General features: G+C 37.6%; 1 protein-coding gene across 1 annotated transcript in view; it reads left to right on the top strand.

The window, feature by feature from the left end:
• The window catches only part of rev3l (REV3 like, DNA directed polymerase zeta catalytic subunit), a 137,338-nt gene that overhangs the window by 101,633 nt on the left and 14,649 nt on the right, over positions 1–21,056 (top strand). The window contains exons 15-22 of the mRNA XM_084091112.1: positions 13,961–14,049; positions 14,178–14,303; positions 14,487–14,679; positions 16,137–16,248; positions 18,158–18,273; positions 19,503–19,621; positions 19,715–19,833; positions 20,760–20,901. Coding sequence (XP_083947238.1) covers positions 13,961–14,049; positions 14,178–14,303; positions 14,487–14,679; positions 16,137–16,248; positions 18,158–18,273; positions 19,503–19,621; positions 19,715–19,833; positions 20,760–20,901 — 1,016 coding nt within the window. The remainder of the gene's footprint in view (positions 1–13,960; positions 14,050–14,177; positions 14,304–14,486; positions 14,680–16,136; positions 16,249–18,157; positions 18,274–19,502; positions 19,622–19,714; positions 19,834–20,759; positions 20,902–21,056) is intronic.

Genomic DNA, 21,056 nt, shown 5'->3' on the forward strand with positions numbered 1-21,056 from the left:
ATTAAAAACGTCACGATTCCTTAATTTATTAGTATCGATACTTCTAAGAAATACCGCGTTCCAGATTTGTAAGGCCGGCGACACACTGGCTGCGTGTCGTGTCCGTTTTTATTTCGGCTCCCATGTTAACTGCCTGCGTGACACACGCGTCTGGGCGCAGCTCGAGACGCGCGGAAAACGCGTGCATGCTAGAAATAGAACCGACGCCTATTTTTCACGCGACACGCAAGCGTGTTGGAAGCGTTTCCAGGCAAAATAGAATAGGAAAAGATGTTTCTATGTCATTTGGACACGAATACATATTAATAAATGACATTTTGATGTTTGAAAGTTGTGACATAAATACAATATAAATGTAATTAAAAAAAATATTATCAATTTTCAAATATTGCACCTCTCAATACAGAACGAATTATTCTGTAGCCTATTTTGCCGTCAACACTGCCGACGTTGTCTTTGCTGCTATATATTTGTTTAACATGAAGTATAGGCCTTCCACAACTCTCTCCCCACATGTCAAATATATCACCAGGCTTATCATGTTACCAATATTAAACATTGTTTAATATAATCGCTGTTCATATTTTTATTCAAAGTTCAGAATCAAGATAAAGCTCTTATGTTTCTTATGATAAATGAGATAATGCTGCTAAATTTATAAATTTTTTTACCTTGAATGTCATTGCTCTAATTAATTTTTTATATTTTTATATTTCATATTTTGTTCAAATGTTTAATATATCTGCTGTTCATATGTTCATTTATTAGTGTGTTATATGATTAGAATGTTTTCCCGGTTTTAAAATAAAGCACAGCAATGATATTTGAGAGTGTTTCTCCCTTTTCAGGAAAAGTATCGAAAAAGTATCGAAATCGCAATACTTGACTTGGTATCGGTATCGAAACAATAATTTTGGTATCGTGACAACACTACTGTTAACCCTTTCAACCTCACAGGAAAATCCACACTACAAAGAGTAAAAGTAACATTGACAGTGTTGCCGTGAGATAATTAAGGGAATATGTAAGTGATTGTTGAGCGTTAGTGATGAACACCTGCTGTTAACAAGCAGAATCACTGAAGGAAAGAGGAACACAAGAACAGAAAATAGAGAAATGCAAGAACTACAACTGACTTCCAGCCATTACATATTATTACACTTATTATTACCCAGTATGACTTTATTTCTGTCATACATCTACAGAAGTTGTAATTGAGATGTTTAATTGAAAATGTTTGGTTTGAAGTTACCATTAGATCAGTGTTTGCTTTAGTTGGGTTCTGGACTCTTGACTTAACATTAGTATCTCTCTTGCTGCTTGAACTGTGTTTTTGCAGATCATACTTGTGCACACACACGGTTTGTGAATAATTGCAGTTATATTGATTATGATGCCAAAATCATCATATAGCCTGTTCAATCACTAACCTCATTCAGAGTTTAATCCTGTATGAAAAGTTTTACATTACCACCACTGTGAAACTACAGTAATGAGTTACAATGACGATTTTTTTTTAACACATCATGCACAACCAAAGAAACAGAACTACAATGTATTGTAGAAACACAGAGATATCAAAAATTAGCACGTGAATCTCAACAATGGTGGCAATATATATTTTATTTTTATTCATGCAGGAGTGCATGCTGGGAGTTTTATACTATCCTGGAACCCAGCATGCATTGTGACATGAAACTTTTGATTGTCACCATTGTTGAGATTCATATGCTGATTGTTGATGTCTGTCTGTGTCTGAGCCAAGCAGGAGTTTAAAATGTTTTAATGCACTATATGATTTCAATATCTTTCAGAATTACTGGTTACAGATATATAGCTGTAGCTCATGCTGTAGATTAACAGATGTACGATATTTATACACATAAATTCAAAGCTTATATGTGATAAGAGATTCAGACATGTCAAGGATGACTATGGATCATTCCAATAGCCTAACACACCTGATCACCTTCCTCTTAGCTTTTTCTTGCCATAACTAATGTGTTTTAGAAAAACTAATTAGAAAAACTAATATTATAAAGTCAAGGGTCAAGAGACCAACTAAAGCAAATACTGATCTCCATCATGGTGACAACAAACTTTATTATTTTCAATAAAACATCAACAACTAAATATCTGTTAATTCTCAACAAGAACTTTTGTACATGTATGAAAGAAATAATAAAACTGATTTTACACTCAGTGTGGCTGGAAGTCAGTTGTAGTTCTTGTGTTTCTCTTTTTTCTGTTCTTGTTTCTCTGTCCTTCAGTGATTCTGCTTATCAGGTGTTCATCAGTTTCTCAATTCACTCACTTCTTTACATTCAAGGGGACTATATTAGTGAACTAATGTAGGGAATAGTGAATGAGGGTATAGGGTGTGATTGGGAAAACAGCCTCTGAGTGTCGACTTTGAGCGCTGTTAATTCACAGTATATTCCTGTAGGCTATTTTTGTTTTCTACGGTATATTACTGTTTTAATGGAAAATGGTATGATATTGTCAGAATTTGGCCCTTTTTTTACAGCAAGGGTTAACAGTGTGTTCCTATCATACACTATGCAATTTTCTGTGAAATCTGTTACCTCCGACTGCCCAAAATCTGCAGACTGGCACAACCTTTTGGCAACTATTGTCGACTCATCTAGGCAGCAGATCTGGGGGAAAATCTGAGCAAAAGTCATGTAGTGTGTTCCCGCCTTAAGCCACTCTTGCATGGTCTTGGCTGTGGTCTTAGGAACATTGTCTTGTTGGAAGGTGAACTTTGTTTCTCGCAGTCGGCAAAAGACGGCAAAACTCTAAAACTTACCTAAACATATAATTCACTGCAGTTTCCATCTGAAAGTAACATTAGAGGCAGTATATGGTTTTACCAAAGTGCATGGTTTGTAAACTAATACTTTTTGATATTTGCATCACATAACCAGCTTCATATGTAAGACTTTTCTGATGTAGTAATCTTGCTCCGATAAAGATGTTGCCAGATCCACGTTCATTTGTTTTGTATAAAACTGAACACTTTAGCACCACTCACTAGACATTTCACTTTGAAAAGTGTAATGTGACATTCTGATCTTTGGAACTCCCCTTGAGTGACCATCGGGTTCCTGGTCACCTCTCTTACCAAAGCCCCTTTGCTTTGTCATTATGGGGTGTGTAGTGTAGATTGATAAAAAAAAAAAAAAAAAAAAAAAAAAATATATATATATATATATATATATATATATATATATATATATATATATATATATATATATTAGTGATGTATGTCTCGAGACCACTTTTACGTGGTCTCGGTCTTGTCACGGCCTTGACGGTCTTTGGTCTTGGTCTTGTCTTGGTCTCGGACCTCTCGGTCTTGTCTAGGTCTCGCTGTCTCAGACCGACATAGTGGTCGGGGGATTTAGCAATACAATACTACAATATCCACGACGACACAACGTTCGATAATGCAACATTATTATTATTTCGCGCCCTTTAAATGCAACCAATCGCATGTATTTTTTGTGACACAGCCGTTGGCGCTCATCCATCCATATAACATTATGCCTCAGTGAGTGAGTGTAGCGTAGAGCGTAAAGAGCACAGATCCAGCATCTATAGTAGCCTAGTCAGTCAGTAGTATGTCAGCGAATTCCTTGGTTTAATGAGATGTAGCCTAATATATGTTGTCAGTGCTGAGAATTTTCGTGTGACTCGTTTCGCCTATTTGAACATTGTATATCTTAATGGTCCAGTGGTAGAACTTTCGCCAACCGTGTCAGAGGTTCTGGGTTCTAATCCGCACTCGTTTAGTTTTTTTTTCTCATCAAAACCGATTATGTTCATCAGTGGTTGTATATCAAGCAGGGACACGTTTGTGTGCATTATGTTTTGTGATTTCACCAGAACGAATAGAGAGTATCCGCAACGGATTGAAGCGCAAGTCCGAGTGAAGACAGTGCGGCGTCTGCGCGAGCCACACAAGAAAACGCTGTATCCGCACCACTGATCGCAGCGGCAACAAGCACTTTGATCACTTGATTTAAAAAACACATATCAGTGACATGATGGGTTTTAAAGGAGAACTCCGGTCAATTTTAACATTGAGCTAATTTTTTTGTAAATTTGGAGTGCTGTCAGTACAGAGAACAACGACAAAAATCGGTGTTGCCTACACCGTGTTATCCTCTTTTTAAAATTTGCACCCTGTTGACTTCAATGGGGCAAGTTTTAAAACTGCTTTTAGCCTCTTAACATCCTTGATGTGTCATTACAAGTGCCCAGCCATGTGAGTGATTCCTTCAGAGTGAACACGGGTGAATCTGACTGCAGTAGATGTGAAAGATGAATGATGTTAATTCAGCCAGCGCACATACCTGTATTTTCTTCATGTTTTCGGTCGAAGTCCACAGTAGTCGATTGTCGAGTTCACGCGCATAGGTTATCACGCGCGTGAACTCGACAATCGACTACTGTGGACTTCGACTGAAAACAGGAAGAAAATACAGGTATGAGCGCTGGCTGAATTAACATCATTTTTATTCATATCTTTCACATCTACTGCAGTCAGATTCACCGTGTTCACTCTGAAGGAATCACTCACATGGCTGGGCACTTGTAATGACACAACAAGGATGTTGAACACGGGTGAATCTGACTGCAGTAGATGTGAAAGATGAATGATGTTAATTCAGCCAGCGCACATACCTGTATTTTCTTCATGTTTTCGGTCGAAGTCCACAGTAGTCGATTGTCGAGTTCACGCGCATAGGTTATCACGCGCGTGAACTCGACAATCGACTACTGTGGACTTCGACTGAAAACAGGAAGAAAATACAGGTATGAGCGCTGGCTGAATTAACATCATTTTTATTCATATCTTTCACATCTACTGCAGTCAGATTCACCGTGTTCACTCTGAAGGAATCACTCACATGGCTGGGCACTTGTAATGACACAACAAGGATGTTAAGAGGCTAAAAGCAGAAACTTGCCCCATTGAAGTCAACAGGGTACAAATTTTAAAAAGAGGATAACACAGTGTAGGCAACACCGATTTTTGTCGTTGTTCTCTGTACTGACAGCACTCCAAATTTACAAAAAAATGAGCTCAATGTTAAAATTGACCGGAGTTCTCCTTTAACTTCATTCAGGAGATTTTGGGTAACTGCACAACTGACAGATGACTTTGAGCGCACCGCCAACGGTGTGTGTGTGTGTGTGTAACCATAGTCTTTGATAGTGTCTTTGATATCTCTGTGTGTGTGTGTGTGTGTGTGTGTTGTTTGATTACAGTATTGTATTTAAGATGGTGTTAGACTAAATGAATGGTCTTTTAAATATCATCTGCATATCTCCGTTGTGTTGACTAAACATTAGGCCTAATCCAAGTTTTAAATTGTGTATCTTTAATTTGATGTTACGATTTCATCTACACATTAAGTATAATTTCAATTGGTTACATATTTCTCATTCTTTAGACAGTTGTTGGAGGAGCAAGATGGTGTTGGAGGTGTTGGATGTTTTGTCAGATGAACCAGTCAGTACCAGTCATGTACTGTATATGAATATGAAAGCATTTTATGTTGTATGACTGCACCATACCAACATATGAAAAAATAAAGGGGTCTGAATACTTCCTGAATGTACTTTATAGTTAAAGGGAGAATATATTTTTGCTTTCTTTGTGGCAAAAAGTAAGAGCAACCTATTGGCTGTAAGTTGTGATGTGTACAGTCATAAGTTCATTCAGCGAAGGATTCATCAGATTGATTCAAACTCCTGATTATGTGAGTCTTTTTGTCAGTAATGGCATTTCTTTGTGAATCGGGCCATATGCTTGTTTTTGCGTACAGCCCATGAAAAGTTGTGATGTGTGACATATTTGTAATGCGTCATGTCAGAAATATGTAGATACAAATTATGCCTATCAATGAACTTGACTAAATTTGATTGCTTATACTTCTGACATGGCATAAATGGGTCACCATTCCAAAACTTGCACAACTAATTAATTTCCACTCTGCAACCCACAGTTTAAAAACCAATTTTTTTAATGAATGATTCAGATGACATAACCAGCATTTTAAGCTCAGTATAACTATGAATCAGTCATGATTTCTTTTTCTTTTTTCTTTTTTTCTTTTTTAGCTTTAAGAGTCTTAGGTTTAACTCTTTTTTTTTTTTTCTTTTTTTTTTTTTGGTGTTTTACTAATCAGAGAGATAATAAAATCAAGACAATACAGTGTTTGTTTCGACATGTTGACCAAAAAAATACAGATGAAATTAAGCAGAGGTATTTCTTACTCTCTGATTCAACAAAAAGGGGAAAAGAAAAGAAAAAAGAGAAGGATTATAAATGCTTGCTTCAAAACATACTAGTATATTACACAATAATACAAGTAAAAATAATATTAATGTAGTATGCATGTACAGTATGGTAGCAATATAAATAAAATACAGCAAAAACTGTAAATATTACTAAGGAAAAAACAAACAAAAAAACTTTACACCTTTTTTAAACAATCACTGCCAGCTGTCAAGAAAACCAAATACAATTTATTTCCCTTTTTTTTTTTTTTTATGTACTCTGTTTCTTAAACAAACAGGGACAAGAGAGAGGACAAAAACAGCTAGGGTCAAATGCAAAGGAGTGGTTACGTAAATGGTTATTTATAGGAAAATGATTATTTTTTTTAAGTGCAAAAGAAAAGGTTGCCAAATCATATGAAATTGTTCTGTTCTGCCAATCATTGTAAATCTAATTTTTTCTATTTGAATAAACTGCAATAAACAAAAAGTATGATTAAGAGTGGCCGGGGCTTGTCGACATCGGTCACAAGTAGGATCAAGATCCGGGTTTATTTTAGACAGTTTAGCTTTCGTCCAGTATATTCTGTGTAACAGCTTAAATTGTAGTAGTGAGTGACGAGCGCAAATAGAGGTGGTATGAATGCGACAAAGGGCCTTTGACCATTCTTCATCAGTAAAAACATGATTAAGATCTGATTCCCAATTTTGCTTTATTTTAGACATGGTTGAAAAATCTGAGAGTGCAGTAAATGAAAAAATAGTTTTGTAAATATTGGAGACAGCACCTTTAGAGACTTTTATTTCTAAAACTTGATCAATCTCTTGTTTCAGAGGTGCATGAGGAAAGTGAAAGAATTTATTTCTTATGAATTCACGAGTCTGAAGATATCTAAAGAAGTGAGTTTTCGGAAGATTAAATTTGTCGAAAGTTACAAAAGTATTATCGTGGAAGAGATCATTAATATTTACAATGCCCCTTCTAAACCATAATGCGAAGGCTCCATCTGAAATGGAAGATAAAAAAGAAGGATTTTTATATATAGGAGACAGACCCGACATTTTCTGAAAGCCAAAGTGTTTTCTAAATTGTTGCCAAATTTTTCGGCTATGCAGAACTAAAGGGTTTGAAGAATAGTGGGAAAGTTTTATAGGAATAGAAGAACAAAAAGCATGTAAAGAGACTCGGCTACAAGAGTCGCATTCTATTTCAACCTATTTCTATCTATTGCCGGCACCCAATGACAAAGACCATAATGTGACTGACTCCAATATAAAATGCTATGAATGTTTGCTGCCCAGTAGTAAAATAAGAAATAAGGAAGTGCGAATCCACCTAATCTTTTGGGTTGCTGAAGGAATAGTTTCTGTATTCTTACTGGGCCTCCGTTCCAAATAAAATCTGAAATCACTCGATCTAGTGACTTAAAGAATGCTTTTGGTATAAATACCGGAATATTTTGAAATAGAAATAGAAATTTGGGTAAAATATTCATTTTTATGGCATTAATTCTACCTACCAGTGAGAGTGGTAGAGTTTTCCACCTAGCAAGATCCTTTTTTGTTCTCTCCAAAATTGGAATAAAGTTATGAAGAGATCTACATGTTTCCGTGTTACTGTAACTCCCAGGTAACGAAAATTATCTGAAGTTGATTTAAATGGAAGAGTTGATGCTAAAAGAGCTCTTGCGGCTATGTTAATTGGAAAAAAACCTCACTCTTATGCAAATTTAATTTATAACCTGAGACACTACCAAATTGTCCTAAAATACTCAAAACATGTGGAAGACAAGTTTCTGGATTGAGATATATAACACTACGTCATCAGCATAGAGGGAAATTTTCTGTTCTTTTCCAGCTCTATAGATGCCAGTGATATTGCAATTAGTACGAAAAGAGATTGCAAGAGGTTCTATAGCTATAGCAAACAAGAGTGGGGACAGGGGGCAACACTGTCTTGTCCCACGGTGAAGAGAAAAATATTCAGAACTAATACCATTCGTTTTTACCGACGCCAAAGGGGAAGAATATAGGAGTTTTACCCAGGACACAAATTTATCACTGAACCCACATTTTTTTAATGTATAAAATAAATAGTCCCACTCAACACGGTCGAAAGCCTTCTCTGCATCAAGAGAAACTAGGGCTTCTGGCATGTATGAGTCTGATAAGGTATAAATTATGTTCATCAGCCTTCTAAGGTTAAAGAAGCTTTGTCTGTTTTTTATAAAGCCAGTTTGGTCTGGATGAATGATATCTTGAATAACAGTTTCCAACCTTAGAGAGAGAATCTTGGCCAGGATTTTCACATCTACATTTAGAAGGGAAATTGGACGATAAGACCCACAATCTAGTGGGTTTTTATTAGGTTTCAAGATCAGTGATATTGACGCCTGACGCATCTGGAGGGAGGAAGATGCCCATTATTTAGGGATTCTTCAAAAACCGAAAGAAGTAGTGGGGAGAGCTGGAAAGGGAACTTTTTTTAAAACTCTGAAGGAAAGCCATCTGGACCTGGGCATTTTCCACTCTGCATCTGAATAATAGCTTGCAGAATTTCGGTTAGACTAATAGGATCTTCTAATTTGGTTTTTGACTCGTTACTGATTTGAGGGGTGTCAAGATTTTCAAAAAAGTGATCAATAAGATTAGAATCTTTGAGGGAGTTTGACTGATACAAAGAAGAATAAAACAGTTTAAATTGATTATTAATTTATTGAGGGTCTGATATAATATTCCCTGCTGTGTCTTGGACTTGAGTAATAAAGCTCCTTGCAGTTTGTAGTCTAAGTTGTAATGCAAGTGCTTTACTCGGTTTATTGCCAAACTCATAGAATCTGTGTCGTGACTTAAGTAGAAGGTGTTCAGCATGGCTAGTGGAAAGAAGATTATATTCGGAAAGCAAAAAAGCCCTTTCCTTATGTAGTAATGGGGTTGGATGTTGTGCATATTTCTGGTCCAACTGGCCAATCTGTCTAGAGAAATAATTTCTCGCTCTGCTTATATCAAAAAGATGCGTCATAAAAAGCTCTGGGAAATTTTTATCATGTATCTTTTTGATATAAGCAGAGCGAGAAATTATTTCTTCACGCAAATAAGCTTTGAGCGTGTCCCAGAGAAGAGATACAGAAATCCATTCCGTAGAGTTAACCTCAAGAAAAGTACTGATCTTTTCGGAGATAAACTCAACAAAACGGCTATCTGATAAGAGTAACACGTTCATTCTCCAAAAATGCGAAATTATAGAACCACCAGGGAGGGCCAGTTCGAGAATTACTGGGGCATGATCAGAAATGACTATACTATCATAAGAGGAAGACTTTACTAAAGGAGTAAGTTTGCTGTCAATGATAAAATAATCGATATGTGAATAAGTATGGTGAACTGGAGAAAAAAAAGAGAATGTTTTAGAAGTGGGATTCAAATGACGCCATATATCAGTTATACCAGGGGTCTCCAACTTTTTTTCATTTGAGAGCTACTTTTTAAAAATGAAAGTGGCCGAGAGCTACTCATGTAATACAATACTTAAATATCTTAAATAATGTCTCATAACTCTCATATTAACAACTATCCAAACTGTTTTAGACCTAAAATAGTTTTTGTAGGCCTATATGTCTGTGACGCAGACTCAGACTGATTAGGATCCATGTGCAGTTTTATTTAACAAAGGTGCAAGCTCAGTGTACAAACAGGCGTGGGTCAAAATACCAGGGCGAACAACAATATCAGAGACAGAACAACAAACGTGGTCAAAACTGGCAAAAGGTCAAGGCAGGCAGCTAACAACAGAAGTGAGAGTCCAGGTTAAACAGAGATCAAGGGCAGGCAGAGAAGAGTCGTAAACGGTAATCCAAGGCAGGGTCCAAAACACAGGCAGAAGATACAGGCAGAAGATACAGGCAGAAGATAATGCTCAGAAATGCAGCCGGGGCAAACAAGACTTCGCAATTTGTGTATGAACAGGCAGGGTTTAAATAGTCTGGTGATGAAGATCAGGTGTGCAGTAATCAGTCCCAGTATGTGGCTTCTTGGGAAATGTAGTTCAAAACCAACACTAATATTCAGGAGAGTGAGACCTCCGGTGGCCGACAGAGGATTCTTCACTGGCGTTCGTGACAATGTCACCCTTAAATGTCAGAGAAAAAAACAGAATCAGAGATAAAAAAAAAAAAAATAGAGAAAATTGTACTTTGCATATTATACTGTAAAAACACATAATTATAGTTGATTTTATAGTGCATGATAACTAGAGATGAAATGGCATGAAAATTTCATTTCATGATTATAGTGACCAAAATGATCATGGTTATCACAGAATCCTGTTCAAAAAGTACTAATACTACACAATAAAATCAATTCACCAAGTTTTATGTCGAAAACCAGCAAATAACAAATAAACTTAGCATCAATATGCACTTTTTGTTTACATAAACATTAAAATAATAACATTTAAAATGATGGCCAGATTTTAAAGGAGTGTCTTGCAACATGTTATCTACTAATATGTAGGCTAGAGCAGTGGTTCCCAAACCTGTCCTGAAGGCCCCCCAACACTGCACGTTTTCTTTGTCTCCCTAATCAAACACACCAGATTCAACTCATCAGCTCATTATCACATGGGTTAATGAGCTGATGAGTTGAATCAGGTGTGTTTGATTAGGGAGACAAAGAAAACGTGCAGTGTTGGGGGGCCTTCAGGACAGGTTTGGGAACCACTGGGCTAGAGGTTCAAATAAAGTTTTGACAAAAACTTTTTTATAAAAAGATAAACCTCGCATATTTCAGCCTTTTAAATCAGTTTTATAAAAAGAATGAGTCAAAAAACATAAATTACTGACATTTACAATGCACATTAGATTATCTTTTATTATTAATAGTAAAATACGGTCCAATTTTCCCGTGGCGTCTGTCGTTGCTATGCAACCATGCGCTCTCCACAACAACAAAGAAGAAAAACGCTTGCTGTAGCTCTGCTAGAAGATTTATTTACAGAGAAGAAAAAAAACACCCGTAATGTTTGGGTGCACTCCCATCCTTCATGTTGACTCGCTGTGCCTGGAAAAAAAATGAGCGCGTCGCTTCAATTATTTGAAATAACGAACTTGAGCGCGCTGAAGGGTTACAAATTTAAGAATCTATTTCAAATATGCTTCTGTACATAACATCATGGTAAAGAATCTTTTAAGGTTAAGATCTCAGCAAAGTTGCAATTTCTGTTCTCTCCTTATTGTCAGACTGATGGGATTAGCACACGAATGATTCACTGAGAATCTCACCTTTTGTTCTGCAAATGGCTTTCGGACCCAAATGGCTCTTGGAGCCTTATGCTGATTGAATTGGGATGGGCCAGACCCTCAGTCTAGGGTGTTACCTTAACCTGTATACTTAATTTGCATGCTTTGTTCAGAATCTCCACCTCTATGTAATCCCTCCCCCTTGGAATTTATATAACTACAATGCATACTGTATTAGAGTTAGATCATGTTGGAAGTACTACAGCAACGTACAGCGGAGTTCTCAATAAAGAATAACTTCCGTTGAACGCGATCCCAACTGTCTCCTGGTCTCTGCTTCGATGAAAGAAAACTTTACAACAGCGCAAAAGACGCGATATGTGAACGGCCCTTGGCGAGCTACCTCCAATCAGGCCACGAGCTACTGGTAGCTCGCGAGCGACGTGTTGGAGACCCCCGAGTTATACCGTACCACTCCAAAAAGGAGTTAAGTGTTCTAGAGGATTGAGACAAGGGAGCTGGTTTGGGAGATGACCTAAAGCAGTATTCAGGACACAATTAAAGTCGCCTCCCATAAACAATTAGTAAAAATTCAGGTCCGGGAAATTAGAAAAAAGTTTTACAAAAAAGTCTGGATTATCCCAATTAGGGGCGTAAACACTTGCCAAAGCAACTTGATTACCATAAAGAGTGCCTGAAACGATCACATATCTACCATTGGGGTCTGAAATAACTTCAGAAGGATTAAATGGAGTATTCTTGTTAATTAAAATGGCTGTGCCTCTAGCTTTACAATTAAATCCCGAGTGGAACACCTGTCCCACCCATGACCTCATCAAGCTTTTATGACTGGAGTTCTTAAAATGGGTTTCCTGCGAAAAACATATATTGCCCTTCCACTTTATTAAATTGGAAAATACTTTTATACTTTTCACTCGATTGTTTAATCCCTTTACCTTCCAACTAATTAATTTAAGCAGTATATGAAGCATGGCATCCAACCCAGTAGAACGGTAGAACAGTAGAACGGCATCCAACTCAGTATTCACCTTTTAGAACGGGGCAAGATTTTAGCGACTCAGGATTGTGTGTGGGCTACCTCCCTTTTCATAACTAAAACGCTTACTCAATTTAAGCAGGGTGGCAAACTCTTTTTAGATTTAAAACATGTCCGTCACTAAAACCTTGCTGGTTGCAGTCTTAACGACCGTACTAACAAAGTCCATCGCTGCCTGCGGAGTCTGGAATATCTGGCGCTGTCCTTGGAAATCGGCACGGAGTCTGGCGGGATGCAACATTCCGTAGGTGATGCCAGCATTGCGGAGTGCTGTTTTCACGTCTTTGAATTCAGCACGGCGTCTCGCCACCTCAGCAGACATGTCTGGGAAGATACGAACAACCGCACCATTAAACTCCAAAGAGCCCAGCTCGCGACTCAGCTTCAGTATGAGTTCTTTGGTTTGGTAATGGTGGAGTCGGACCAGCATATGTCTAGGAAAAGTGCTTTGTTGAGATTTTTGGCCGACACGATGAGCTCGATCAATTTCCAGAGGTCGCTTAAAGGCGCCGTCTCCAAACAGTTCAGTAAAGAATGAGGCCATAAAAGCAATCGGACTTTGGCCCTCCGAGCCCTCTGGTATTCCAATAATCCTTTGATTTCGCCTCCGCGAACGGTTCTCCAAGTCGTCCAGCTTGAGTTTGAGGCTGGTGTTTTCTGTTTGCAGCATGCTGCACAGTTTCTCCACCACCGTCAACCGGCCATCTGAATCGTTGAGTGCCTCTTCAATGTCCCCGATCTTTTGAGCTTGCAATGACAGGGTTGTTTGTAATGTGGAAACGGCAGAACGAATTTCAGACAAAAATTCTGACCGTAGTGAAGAGATTTCTGAGCGGATGGTGGATGAAATTAAGTTCTTCAAGGAAGCTGGCGTGATCTCTTGCTCGATGGTGTTTTAAGCCCCCAATGGCTCCTTAGAGGCAGCTAACCCTACCCTCAACCTTAAACCTACCCATCCCCTCGCTGCCTGGAAGGCGCCGTTGGGGGCTTAAAACACCAAACACCTGATCTCTTCCTCCACCTGTACTGAAGCGGTAGCATTAGCCTTAGCTGCCTGGTCGCTCCCCTTGTCAGTCAGCATTTCTACAATGTTTCGCCCCGATTTTCCTGGTTTTGGCATTCTTCTTTATTAATGTATCATAGAATCGATTATTTGGTAAAAAAAAATTACAAAATAAATAACACTGCTGAAAAGAAAACGAATGAGTGTTCACGGAGCGACTTCCAACCACGTCTATTCACCACAAGGCATATCGGAAGTCCCCCCAGTCATGATTTCTTTATTAATTTTATTTTTTGTTCCAAGACAGCCAATTTCTAAGCTTTGCCTTTTAGCCACTCATTGCAAAACTCTTTTGTATCTGTTCTTTTGCAGACATGGAGCCCAGATCACAGTGGCTACATCAGAAGAGTAACAAAAAAAAAGATGCTTTACGGAGAGTATTGCTTACCACACAAATTAAGGTCAGATCAAAGTTTGTGAGCTTATGAATCTCATGTAGATACAATGTTATGTGTATTATATAGTAATAATAGTATATTGTATTATATTAATTGCAGTTTTTATAGCACAATCATTTCATCCCATTCAGAATCAGCTTACCAATGTGAATGTTCCAAAGAGAGAGAACTCCCAGATTGAGGGACCGTCAATCTGTAATTCATATGGCTTTAAAGTCAGTATGCAGAACTTGCAGGAGGCCAAAGCATTGCATGAGGTAGGAATGGATTTCTGTCTTGTAGTAAGAATAGCTTTCATTAAACTGAGTGATTGATCAAACTTGCATAAAAATGTAAAGTGGAGAAAGCTTTGTTGTCTTGATTTCATCTCACATGTTTAGAAATTCAAGTCCATTTTCATTTCACTATTCTCATTTCAAGTTTGAATCCCCCTACTGCAGGTACAGCACCTCACACTGATAAGCATGGAGCTTCATGCAAGGACTCGCCGTGACCTTGAGCCTGACCCTGAATTTGACCCAATTTGTGCTTTATTCTACTGCCTCAGTTCTGATGTCCCTCTCCCCAAATCTGACACTACCCAGATGACGGGAGCCATTGTCATTGATAAAGATTCTTGTGGTTCATCTGAAGGTGAGATCAGTGTTGATTTACTTACTATTACTGATGTGTACTAGTCGTGACATGGAAAAGCAGCAAACTAGACATCTCCATGTTGATGTGGCAATCATCTAGGCGATAAGTGAACCCTACTTGTTAGTTTCAGGGGTCATGAGGAATCAACCTTTCTGTGATCTTTTGACATATAGGTCATTATACTTTAAGTCTGTATACTGAAATACTGTAGGTTTCAGACATTTCGCATTTGTTGAAACCAAGGTGTCAAAACTATAAATTTTTCTACTTCACAATGGCTATGTTTACCATTAGTACCATGTTTACCATTAGTAATCGGATTGACAACTCAATCGGACTGAAAAGCCTTCTTGTAAACACTTTAATCGATCCGATTGAGCTTGATCCAAATTAAATTTTGATCAGAAAGGGGTGGTTTATTTCTTTTCTAATCCGACCAAGAGAACATGTAAATATTTTATCAGATTGAAAACCGAAACTGGAAAGGACTGCGCATGTGCAATGATGTGGAAATGGTGTAATGACGTGCTGCAGTCGTAAATGACTCATATTATTCAAAAACCACTCATTTTCTGTGAAGTGGAGCAGAACAACGTCCCATCAGTCCTCACTTCATACTCTCGCCTAATCCTGTCTTAATATAAACCCTGTCTGTGAAACAAGGCCTACATGTTTTATATACTGTGCTATTCAATGTGTCACAGATAGCCTGTGACCTATGACTAAAAGGACTTTTATTTTGAAAGGACTGCTGAAGTGCATGTACACCCATAAACAGTTTACACCAATACACACACACACAATCTACAAGCCGGCAAAATAACATCATATACTAGATGTGTGGTTATTTTTCTGTTCAGGTGGTGTAATAGGCCCTCTGCTTAGTTTCATGGTTTTTTTTATATAATTTTCTTTTCTTTTGTTGGTTGTTTGTTTTGTCTCAATGCTTAATGTTTTGTTTTGTTATATGATTTAACATTCAAAGAAACCACACCAAACTCTTTTACAAATGTTAACAGTTTATTTCCCCTGTAACAAACTAACATATACACATAAAATACTGTTATACTCACAGTGTGGGTCACCTCTCTACTGGCAAACCCATGTGCAGCGACGGCTGCCATTTTAAAGCTTCTATTTGCCCAGTAGGAAGGGCACTTTCATTGTCAGTGACATCACAGGGGGAAATCAGGGAAACTATCATTTCTATGATAGAAATACACACTTGAACCTCTTATGGATTTATATATGTATATTTATTTTGCCTTAGTTTTTGTCACTGTATATATTTATATTTATTATATTTTTGCTTGGGAATCACTTTTGCACCAAAATAAACACCCTGGATTGAGAATTCTTCTCCATCGTCATTGATTTTACACCTTCACCGACGGTACACCCTAACACAATATCTCTTTGTTGCTAACTTATTGTTTGTTGTATTCTTACTGTAGCCTCCAGGAGCACAGCACCCTTTCTTTTTAGATCTGGTGTGACAGGACTGCAGGTGACCTATGCCAGTGATGAGAAGGAGCTGTTTGAAGAGATCGGCAACATAGTTAGAAAGTAGGTTAACCATGTATCTGTTGGATTTTCATTCTGTTGTGTATGGCTGCATTTTTTAAAATGTATTAATTTATTATTATTTCTACAATTAATTGGATAAATTCTTTAAAAATCTAAACTTCTTTAAAAGTAAAATACAGAAGTGGAAAAAAATTGAATCCAGTTAATGTGCTTGGGAAATAATGTCTCTCATACTGAACAGCACACGTCTCAAAGCATCTGACAGGACATGTCACATTACAACTTTATGCTTACAAGTTTGTTTGAAGTTCTTAATATAAAGGACTCTCATGTTTTGGACAACTTGGGTCATACACTTTTCACACAGTAGCTCACTCTGTGACCTCTATTTGTATCCATAAAAGGCTTTTCTTTCACAGCACACATGCCTGACTAATCTTATTTATTAGTTTACTTTTTATTAATCTTATTTATTAGTTTACTTTTTATTTTCTGAATAAATGAATACATTTATTTATTCATTACTTATTTATAATCTTGTTTATTTTCATTATCACTTTTATGTATTTCTTTTTGCAATCCTACTCGCATATACTGACATTGATAACATTTTAAATATTCAAATTGAATATTGGATATATATTATATGAATATTAAATATAATGGAATTCAAATGGTAAAGGAATGGTTCACCCAAAAAATTTAAATTGTGATTTATTCTGGTTGTTCCAAACTTTTTTTTTTCTGCTGAACTCAAAAGGAAATGTTTTAGGTTGCTCTTTTCCATTCAGTAATGTTTCATAGTGACCATTTTATAATGCTCCAAACAGGACAAAAAAATATATATAAAAATAAACCGTGTCAAAAAGTAGTCCTACAACTTGCTTTATATTTCAGATGGTCTGAAATCATGCAATTGTAACATATTCCACTAAGCGAGTTGAACTGAACACGTGCAGTTTATTGAAACTGTGAACAGATACAAATAAACAAAAAACTTGACAAAGCGTCACTTGGCTTGACTTGACTTGAAATAACATAAACCTAGACTTGACTTAACTCATCAAACAGCGGGTTACACGAACAATACTAGACAAGATACAATGGGAACATGAGGGCTATATATACACATGGACTAATCACTAAACTAGGAACACCTGAACACATTGACAAAATTTGTTTTAGCAAATGACAAAACCAGGAACATGATATTGGGAAAACTTCAAAATAAAGAACATGAAACCTGAACATGAAACAAAACTCAAAACCAAACATGACACATTCCCCCTTCAAAAAAGGTGGCACCTGACGCCTTAAGTGAACATCCACCCCAAAACCAAATCAGCAGAAAGTCCTGGAGGGTGGAGAAGCGGAGGCGGTCCAGGGGGAAAAGATGGAGGGCCAGGCCCGTGAAGGGGAACTGGACACAAAGCACGGCCTAGCAGTGGCGGGCTTGGGCCGTAGAGCATGGGACATAGGACACATGACAACATAGGACACATGACAAGGCGAGCACATGACAGGATCACATGACAAAAGGGGAGCACATGATAAAACCAAGAACATGAAACCTGAACATGAAACAAAACTCAAAACCAAACGTGACAGCAATGGCTTTATGAGATGAACAGACCAAAATTTAATTCATTCACTGAATATATTTTCCTCTACTGCCATTCAGGAGTTAAAATGACTTAAATTGCGTTTTTTGCTTCACACAAAGCAATCTTATGACTTCATAAGACAAAGTTCACAGATAAGGGGAGCTTCTTTTTTGTCATATGGAACATAAATTCCTCAGTACTCTCCTTTAGTGTTCAGCAGAAACCAACAACAACATACTGATTTGAAATACATGAGGATGAGCACTTTTTTCTTACATAATCTTAAAGGATGATAATACAGCAAAAACACTCATCACATCTCATAAAACACCACCTACCCGCAGGTTTGACCCAGACATTCTGGTTGGCTATGAGGTCCAGATGCACTCTTGGGGTTACCTACTGCAGCGTGCTTCAACCCTCGGTGTGGACCTGTGCCAGCAGCTCTCTCGTGTGCCAGGTACGGTTAGCTCAGTTAGCGGTCCGCAACCTGTTTAGTGCCCTGTGCCCTCTGATGTGTTTTAATGAAGTATTGCTTTTGCTATAGAGTATATATTTGCTATAGTAATCTCTACACTCCCATGAGTAGTTATGACGAAATACTATACTGACATATAAGAGATTTAGGATTAGCGTTTTAAGATGTCGAACAGTTGGGCTTGGTGTGTGCATCACTTTCTTGCTTGCTGCAAGTTTATTTTTATTTTTATATGTACTGTATTTTTTTTACTTTTTTGCCAATTTTTAACATGTAGTAATACCCTGACGTAGTGAGTGTTGTAAATAGTGGCAATCTAGACTCAAGTGGATGCATGTTCTACAAAATACTACCAGGTGTTAAATGCACTCTAATGTTGCAGTCCATGTATACACCAATACCACTGAAATGGGCTGTAACATCAAAGACACTATACTAGTTTTGCTACAAAAGCAAGTGTTTACTTTACAAACTAGTAAGATAGAGTAGTGCAAGCTCAAAACCAAAAAAGAAAAGAAAGAGTCGTCTACATCAGGCTGAGTGTGGACACGTCTTACTTCAAGAGATAAAAAATAAAAGTGGGCCGTGCCTTCCAGTGCTCTCTGTCTAGCCTAGTGTATTTTTACCATAAACTAAAGAAAAGAAAAAGACATTGTCCGTGCAACTGTTTACATTTTATCACAAGGGGTTCTGGCTTGTCTGTGGAGAGCAAGTATAATCAAAAGCACATTATTTGTACATCTTTTAAAATTGATTTGGCTCCACCTTTGTTATAATTGCCATTTCCTCCTGAGAATTTCTGCCCTGTCATTTGATAGACACAGTCCAGCCCAGACAATAACCTGGGATCAGAGGATAGGCAAACACACACACACACACACACACACACACACACACACACACACACACACACACACACACACACACACACACACACACACACACACACAAACACACACACACACACAAACACACACACACACACAAACACAAACACACAAAAAGTCCTGAGCACTTTTGATCAGAACTGCCCAGATGCATGTTAATACCAAGTGTGAACAGGGCCAGTGAAAACACACTTATTAATATTTAAAAGCCGAGGTCATGTATTCACTTTAAGAGTTGTGGCTGGCCAGGTGTTCTGCCAAATCTGTGCCTTTTCCCCATAGCCCATTTCTCAAATGTTGTATTTGATGTCATTACTATTACAGGAGATTCAAAGGAGAATCGGTTCATGGCAGAAAAAGATGAATATGGTGCAGACACTATGACAGAAATCCATATTATTGGACGCATTGTCCTCAACTTGTGGAGAGTTATGAAGACTGAGGTTTACTTCACATTCATTCCCCCAGAATGCCTGAGCTAACACTGTTTATCTGAGTGTTCTCCTTTTAATCAAGTGCTTCCTGTATGTTTGCAGGCTGCGTTGAATAACTACACTTTTGAGAATGTGGCTTTCCACCTCCTGCATCAGCGCTTTCCTCTCTACAGCCATCGCACACTCTCTGACTGGTTTGACCACAACACACACCTGCACAGGTGAGAATGGATCTCGCATCCGTCAGATGCCAGTTACTGGTCTTATTGCAGAGTTGTTCCTTGGAATATAATTTCTCCATTCATCTTTTAACTGTGCCGCATAGGGCACTACTGTGCAAAAATCATTCTTTGAAAATCTCCTTTAAGACGTCATAATCAAAAGTGAATTTAAAAATAAATAAAAGGAAACATTTTAATTTAACTTTTGTTTAGCATTTTAAAAGTGTTCAAAATTGTATTTTATTATATCAAGTGATATCAACTGTTATCAAAGAAGCACAATGAACCTCTTATTTAAATCATGTCTACACTTTGTTTGTTAAAAAAATGAAAGAATTGGCGAGCGTTCAGAGCGCCATGATCTTGCCCTGAAAGAAAGCTCAGGTGTTTTGAGCGGAGGGGATTCTGACTGGCTCAGACATGTCTGATTGGACACTGTGCAGTTGCGTCCCTGACTGAATGGTACAAGCTATTATAAAAAATAAAGTTTGTGAAATGTGTAGACAAATGACACATTTACACTGTAAATTTAATTTGCAGTGTAAATGTCTCAAATGCTAATTTGAGATGCAAATTAGCTTCTGCTATACTCTCTATGTGCAATACATATTTTCCAGTTTTGACTGGGATCATGTTTTTTTTGTACTGTCCCTATACAAATAAACGTATAAATAAAAATAAATAAGTCATTGAATGACTAAATGTCATGTTAAGGTAACGTATGTCAATGTCAAATAAATAGATGTTATAAATTACTGCTGATATTACTTGAAGCTAATTTGTCAAGTTGGGCACATTGCATTATGGGATACAATATTTGCAGTGTGCACATGACATTTAATAATGTGTACTGGGCATACAAACAAAATACTGTTTTTCCCCCCCCCCTCCATACTCTATCTATCTGTTGCTTTCATTTGGGTCAGGTGGAAAGTGGTGGATCATTATGTGAGCCGTGTGTGTGGTACAGTCCAGTTACTCCAGCAGCAGGACATTATTGGCAGGACAAGTGAGCTGGCACGCGTGTTTGGAATTCAGTTCTACCATGTGCTAACCAGGGGCTCACAGGTAATCATCCATCTAAAACCTGTCATAGCACACAGATACCTTTTAGCTACAGTATATATGAAATAATTGATTAAAGTGACTATACCCTCATGAAAGATACAAAATAAAACTAAAAAGTCAATCAAAATGGTTACATAGCCATCCATTGAATCAGA

This window comes from Abramis brama (assembly GCF_963993115.1).
Source record: "Abramis brama genome assembly, chromosome: 18".
NCBI classification, from domain to species: domain Eukaryota; kingdom Metazoa; phylum Chordata; class Actinopteri; order Cypriniformes; family Leuciscidae; genus Abramis; species Abramis brama.